Source organism: Nicotiana attenuata, unplaced genomic scaffold (genome assembly GCF_001879085.1).
Source record: "Nicotiana attenuata strain UT unplaced genomic scaffold, NIATTr2, whole genome shotgun sequence".
In the NCBI taxonomy this organism is placed as follows: domain Eukaryota; kingdom Viridiplantae; phylum Streptophyta; class Magnoliopsida; order Solanales; family Solanaceae; genus Nicotiana; species Nicotiana attenuata.
Window position 1 is genome coordinate 40,323 of NW_017671743.1, and position 7,695 is coordinate 48,017.

Consider the following 7,695-nt stretch of genomic DNA (forward strand, 5'->3'; position numbering starts at 1 on the left):
GGCAGGACCCACCCATTGTTCTTACGTTCATTATCACATGTTACGTCAGCTTCTGTAGCTTGGAAACCTACGCCAAAGAATTTCTCACTGGCAGTTAGAGTGATGGGCTCCGTGATGCCTTGCAAAGATACCCCGAGCCCTTTCCCGGGCTTGTACCCTTGTTTGATCATTTCAGTGGCGACCATGATTAACGTGTTTGACAAGAAGGGTTGAGGACACGGGGTTCCCTCCTCACACTGGTCCGCGACCACGATCTCAAAAGCTTGGTAGACTATGTGCTCACTACCTTCTTTAGCCTCCAGACAGGCAACTGATGGGTCCCTGTAGATTGATTGCTCATCTTCTCCGTAGACCACGATTTCTTGGTCTTCGTGTTCAAACTTAACCATTTGGTGGAGAGTAGAAGGTACGGCTCCTGCAGCATGGATCCAAGGCCTTCCTAGGAGAAAATTGTAGGAGGTGTCCATGTCCAAAACCTAAAATGTTACTTCAAAATCCACAGGGCTGATGGTTAGGATCAAATCAATCTCCCCTGTCGTATCCCTCTTGACGTCGTCAAAAGCACGTACACAAACATTGTTGGGTCTAATCCTTTCAGTCCCAATTTCCATCCTCTGTAAGGTTGAGAGAGGGCAGATGTCAACCCCAGATTTGCCGTCCAACATAACTCTTTTCACATATTATCCTTCACACTTAACGGTCAAATGAAGAGCTTTGTTGTGGGCAGCCCCTTCTAGAGGCAAGTCATTTTGGCTGAATGAAATCCGGTTGACTTCGAAAAATCGTTCTGCCATTCTTTCCAATTGTTCAACCGTGGTCCCGACCGGAACATATGCCTCATTAAGCGTCTTTAACAGCATTTTCTGATGCTCATTCGAGCTTATCAGCAGGACAAAAGTGAGACCTGAGAGGGGGACTTTCTGAGTTGATCAATCACGACGTAGTCCAAGGTTTTCATCTTCCGGAAGAATTCCTCTGCCTCCTCAGCACTGACTGGCTTTTAAGTGAAACGCTTTGCTGTTTGTCATCTCAGTTNAGGTACTTCTAGATGGGTCTGTTTCATTCATTCCCCCATGATTTCGTTCCGTTGTACGTCTACACTGCACTTGTTGTAGTTTCCAGGGGACGGCGTTGGGGGTCCTTCGATGGGGATTTCGTGTTGGGGGCGCGGGCTTGGATAACCCGTAGGGGCCTCAGGTCAGGCCCTTGGGGGTAAAAAAATTCGTAGGCCCCCCCCGGTGGCCCCAACGTACTAACGGGGTCCCCCNTTTATTCCTCAGAAGGTAAGGTATCATTTACCTCTCCACTTACCTTATCTTTTCTTCAAATTCAAGTCAAAGTTATTTTTTAATGTACGTGGTAAAATCCGAAGACTTGATTTTTTGCTGCCAAGTCATTTCAGGGCTTGTCGAAGTCCGACTCGGAGGAAATAGGGTCCAAGGTCGGGATAGAATGGGAAGCTCCCTAGGCACATGGCTACGCTTATCTTCAAAATCCACAGGGCTGATGGTTAGGATCAAATCAATCTCCCCTGTCGTATCCCTCTTGACGTCGTCAAAAGCACGTACACAAACATTGTTGGGTCTAATCCTTTCAGTCCCAATTTCCATCCTCTGTAAGGTTGAGAGAGGGCAGATGTCAACCCCAGATTTGCCGTCCAACATAACTCTTTTCACATATTATCCTTCACACTTAACGGTCAAATGAAGAGCTTTGTTGTGGGCAGCCCCTTCTAGAGGCAAGTCATTTTGGCTGAATGAAATCCGGTTGACTTCGAAAAATCGTTCTGCCATTCTTTCCAATTGTTCAACCGTGGTCCCGACCGGAACATATGCCTCATTAAGCGTCTTTAACAGCATTTTCTGATGCTCATTCGAGCTTATCAGCAGGACAAAAGTGAGACCTGAGAGGGGGACTTTCTGAGTTGATCAATCACGACGTAGTCCAAGGTTTTCATCTTCCGGAAGAATTCCTCTGCCTCCTCAGCACTGACTGGCTTTTTAAGTGGAAAACGCTTTTGCTTGGTTTTGTTCAATTCTTCCAAGTTGAGGTACTTTCTAGATGGGTCTGTTTCATTCACTTCCCCCATGATTTCGTTTCCGTTGTACGTCACCACTGCATTGTTGTAGTTCCAGGGGACGGCGGTGGGGTCCTTCATGGGATTCTGTGGGGCGCGGCTGATAACCACGGGCTCAGTCAGCCTGGGTAAAATTATCGGCCCCCGCGCCACATAGGTCCCCTTTGGTACGTACATCTTTGGTACCTTCAGTGTGACCTTGCTTTGCTCAAACCTTTTTGGAGGACTCAACACAAGCTGTTCTTTCCTGGGGGCTCTGGGAACATAGAGAATGGCATCTTTAGGAGGTACTGCCCCTATCTTGGTTTCCACAACCTTTTCTGTGCTTTGAGGAGTGGAGTTGCTCTTCTTCTCATCCTTAGCTTGCTTTGCTGCCGCTTTGGGCTTCTTTTCAACATCGGCAATAGCAATGATAGCTTTCAAAGCTGGGTCGAACTCTCTGTCCTCACAAATCATCCCAATAACTGGCCCGTTGTTGTGAGCTGGCAATGGGTTATTGGTTATTTTGGGGACCTCCTCATCCCTCAACACTACCCGCTTTTGTTCTATCAGGTTCTCGACCGCTCTCTTAAGGGTCCAGCAATCTTCAGTATCGTGCCCTTCTGCCCGTGAATGATAAGTGCATCGGGTACCTGGTCGGTAGGAGGGTGACTCTGGGTTTTACCTGTTTGGAGGTACGGGCTGTAACAAACCCATTTGGACCAATTTTGGGAAGAGGCTGGAATATGATTCACCGATGGGTGTGAAGTTGGTTTTTCTGGGTGGTTCACGGGTACCGGAGTAATATGGAAAATTATTCTGTGGTGGACGGGGATTATATGGGCTTGGTGAAGAGGGTTATTTCTAGGAGGTGAAACTCGGTTCTGATTGTAATGTTGTTGCCGCCGAGCATATGGCTGGGCGTTTGTTACTGCATAAGGCTGAGGATTCATGGCATATGCCGCATCTTGGTGAGGGTAGTAATGTTGCGGGGGGGCTGGAAGAGGAACCAAAGTAACCTCTGGGTTGACGGGGATTTCTCAGGCTTGAGGCCACCATTGCTACCTCTTCTTTATTTTTTCGGTTTGCTACACCCCCTGATCCACTCTGGATTGCTTGAGAAGTGGCCCTTATGGCCGACTGGCTCATGATGCGACCCGTCTTCAAACCATTTTTCACCATCTCCCCAATCTTTATGGCTTCTGCAAACGGCTTGGCGGACATCATGTTCTGGAAATAATCAGCCTCTTGGGATTGCAGGAAGACACTAACCATCTCGGTCTCATCCATTGGGGGTTTTACCCTGGCCGCTTGCTCGCGCCATTTGATAGCGTATTCTCGGAAGCTTTCTGAAGACTTCTTTTTAAGATTGGACATAGAGTTCTATCTGGAGCTATGTCCACATTGTACTGGATTTGTCTGACAAAGTCTCGGGCCAAGTCATCCCATATGTGTCAGTGGGAGATGTCCTGGTCCATATACCATTCTGATGCGATTCCAATTAAGCTCTCTCCGAAGTAAGCCATCAACAGTTCATCCTTTCCGCCCGCTCCTCTTAACTGACTACAGTATCTTTAAAATGGGCAATCGGGTCTCTATGCCCGTCATACTTCTCGAATTTTGGTGTTTTAAAACTGATGGGTAGATGAACATGAGGAAACATGCACAGGTCAGCATAGGAAACACTCTTCTGGCCACTCAGGCCCTATATGTTCTTGAGACTCTGTTCGATGCTTTTCATTTTTCGAGTCATCTCTTCTTGCTCGGGGTTTTTCACAGTTTTCTCTTGTTCCATGGCAGATTCATACCGAGGGTGCTGTGGGTAAGAGTTCGGGGTGACATGAGCCGTGTCAAGCTGAAATTGTGGTACTTGAAAAGTAAAGGATGGTGGCTCAAAACGTGGTCTGGGCATTGTTGGTTGTGCAGTAGCAGAGGTTGGTGGTGCGGTGAATATTGTAGAAGATATTCCCGAGAACAGTGTCTGGGGGCGAACCTCAAAAGGCAATCCGGTGAGATGACTGACCTAGAGGGGTATCCGAACGGGCTGAACGGATTGGTTATAGGGACGTTGGAGGTTCCACCGGTCCTGGAAATCAGTTCGAGAAATCCAGGGATTGTACTTGGCGATTCTCTGTCGTTAGACCAGGCGTCCCACATTTCCAACATATGGAGACGCAGCATTCTATTTTCCTCAGTAGTTGCCAACTCTGAGGTCGGGATAACCATTGTCGGGCTATCCTCTGAGGGGTTGATGATCGGTAGGTGACTCTCTGATGCCATTTCAACACTCCCTTTAGATCTCGTGAAGTAAGGGTGCGTAGCCAGGTTACCACAAAACCAACCACCTAAAACAGAACCTGTTCTCAATAGCATACACAACAAATCGGTTAGTTTGAGACATTTAACACATAGGGAATTGCACGTTGGGGGAATGCAATGCACCTGGACAGTTAAACGTTTTTCTACATGCTTTGCAACGGTTGCTCTCTCATCCCGGCTTTTGTTATCTCCCTGATCCTTGAATCTTTTTCTTTTCTTTACGTTTTTTCATTTTTTTTCTCTCTTTTCTTTGCGCTCTCTCTTTTGCATTTTTTTCTCTCTTTTTCTTGTGCCCTCTTTTCATCATTTTCTCTCTTATTCGAGTTATCTACAGCTATGACCTAATCCGATGGGGATTACTTACATATCGCGACGCCGCGCGAATCAGATCATTACGTAGTTCAGGGGATAAATGCAAAATAAAAGAAAGAAACACATTTTTTTGGGTTTTCAAATTTTCATTAAATAAAACCTTTGAATCTACTCCATTACAAGACTCCGACAAACAGACTTAAGAACTAAAACCAAACAGACTCAAAGTAGACTAACAGACTCTAAAGAAACTGAAATACAGACTCGAAAAGAAAAAATCAGGAATACATAAGTGCCTCTAATACTACTCCAGGGGCCCGCGGGACATCAGTCGGTCTCGACACTGGCCTATGTGCAATATCTTCTTGGAGGCGATCCAGGTTGTCCATTATCTGGCGAGCGAAAGCCATCACGGTGGCGAAGAAAGTGGATCTAGTCATATCCTCGCACTCATGGCATTTCATGACAATATAATCAGCAATTCCTCTAATCCTTTCTCTAATGATGCCTTTCTCTTGGAGTAGGCGTCCAATTTGTTGAGATCTAGCTTCCAGAACTTGGGTGTCTGTATGGCTTTGCTCCTGTAACTGTCGCATGTCCTCTTCCAGTTGGGACATTAATGCATAACAATGTTCCCTCTCTGCCTTGAAGTTCTTTGTCTGTTGAGCCATTTCATTCTCGAGGGTAGAAAAAGCGGGTAGTTAGCTTTTTCTTTAGATTTGCGACCTCCCTATCATATTTTTCTTTTAATTGCTGAACAAACCCTGCCCGTCCTTCTGCGTTCTTCGCCAACTTTGCCCGGGCTCTTGCCAATCTACCTTCGGACTTTTCCAAATCATTCTCATACTCATATACTTTCCTTTTGAGACCGTTTATGAGTTTTTCATCTGCTCTGCTTCTTACTTGGTTTTCAGCAGCTATTTTCATTCTTTGAATCTGGGCTCGGAGGGCTTCGTTTTCTCGGGCTAATTTCTTCTTCTCCCCTTCATCCGCAGCATCTTGTTAACCATTATCAAATTTAAGATCTCTGATTTTCCCTTCTAATTTGCTTATGGTAGTTCTGTAGCCCTTTTTCTTATCTAACCAGTTCCATTGCTCTTGCGCTTTATCAGTGAACTGTTGCACATGGGGCCTTTTGGCGGGCCGTTCTGGCTCTTGATGGACTCGAGCTCTTTTACCATACCAGGCTATGTAGCTAGGTTCTACTTCACCTCTAGACAGATCCCGTACTCGAGTCCGGGACTCAAGGAACCTATATTGGTGCCAAATCTGGCGAACCTTTTCTTCCCGGAATGCAGCTTTTGGACATAATTGAATAACTTTTTGACTCAAATCATTCATCGTGAGGGACATTTTGGTACCTGCCTAGCTGGCGCGGAACCCTGTGTGGAGCATACGGCTTAATACTCCGAAGACCCATCAACAAAAGAAAGCATACTCCGGCCGACATATAAAGGACTTCATTGACTGGGAGCCAACCGAATGACCACTCAATTTTGCTTGCAGTTAAAGAACTCAAATGTGCAAACCACGCCTCTGTACCTTCTGGAAACTCATGACCATCCACTCGGTTTTCATGTTATTCAATGCAGTTACGACCAGTCAGACCATAGTTCATGTATCCCGGACGATGGAAAAGATCTAGCATGGTCACTTAAATATTAATAATTGGTCTAATTATCTGATTAATTACATGTTTTAAAACTATTGTGTATTTTTAACTTCGCTTTTATTTTTTTATGAAATTATTTCTGGAACAAGTTACGATTGTCGTACACTTGTTTGTTTTGGAACACATTGCAAATCACGCTACATGAAATGCGTCCCCGATTTGCGACATGTTTATTTTATTATTATTCAAAGTTGTTATGATCGGGTCACATGAAATGCACACCCGAATTAGGGATTATGTACCATGACTATGCTACGGGAACCGTACCCATAGTCACGATAGTTAATTAAACACGCCTAAAGCATTTCTACGAATATTCAAATTTTTCTAAACTAATTTAATTTTGTTGTAAAGATCATGGCAAACGTACAAGGATAGAATTCAATTACTTTTGGGCATAGTCTAGCATCAATGGTAACAGGCCTGAATTATGAGGGAAGAGGCCCAATTGGCTACTTGGTAAAACTGGCCCAATCACGCTTTAAATAACTGGGCCTATTGCAGTTCCGTTTTCAGTAACAATGAAATTCACTAAAAAATATAAATTTTGCCTAAAATCCCAAATTTGGTTAATGCAGAAGTAAAAATCAGAACATTGTTTAAATTTTTGAAAATACTTATACTACTGTGATTTCCAACGTAAACAAAAATCTTGGAGTTCATATTAAAGTTCAAAAAAGGTAAAATCCATATTTGGGGTCAAGCTATTGGGCTTAATGCCCAGGCCCAATGGCCTAGGCCCAGACTCATTTGAGATTATTTTTCCCAACTGGGCTCATTTGCGAGTCTGGCCCAATCTGAATCACAGAAGCAGAAGCTTAATTTTAACATCTGGCCCATGGCCTTAACTATTGTGACATTACAAATTACACTAATAAAGAAGCATTACTATGAGAAATAATGTAAAGGCCATTTGACAATCAGAAGAAAAAGTTACATCGGAGTACTTAATACATGAATTACTACAACAAATAACTAATCTATTACATCAAAGTTCAATTTTTAAAAAGTAAATATGTCAACTAATTCTATTACAATCTTTCCGGAATGGACAGCCTAGTGAACACTCACTCATTTTGGATATAACTGATCCATCAAGCTTAGTTTACCACATGAAGCCATCAATTTCAGCATAATAGCAACAGCCAAATTTCAGCTTTTGGCTTTCAAAATATGCTGATTTGGCCAACTAGTGACCAAATCCGCAAGTTATAGCCCATAGGTGACATGACCTCAAGCAAAACACTATGTTATTATCATGTGAGCAGAAGAAGAAAGAAAAAACAACTTCAGCAATCAATGTTCAAAATCAGTATAAAATTTCAACTAAAAATTT

At 43.9% G+C, this 7,695-nt stretch overlaps 1 protein-coding gene across 1 annotated transcript; it reads right to left on the reverse strand.

Annotated features, from left to right (window-relative positions):
* Window positions 1-5,359: 5,359 nt before the first annotated feature.
* Window positions 5,360-5,868, reverse strand: LOC109209971 (tropomyosin alpha-1 chain-like). Its single transcript, XM_019373338.1, has 2 exons — window positions 5,772-5,868; window positions 5,360-5,685 (listed from the first exon to the last, which is right to left on the reverse strand). Exons 1-2 carry the CDS (start codon window positions 5,866-5,868, stop codon window positions 5,360-5,362), a joined length of 423 nt encoding a protein of 140 aa, XP_019228883.1.
* Window positions 5,869-7,695: the final 1,827 nt, after the last annotated feature.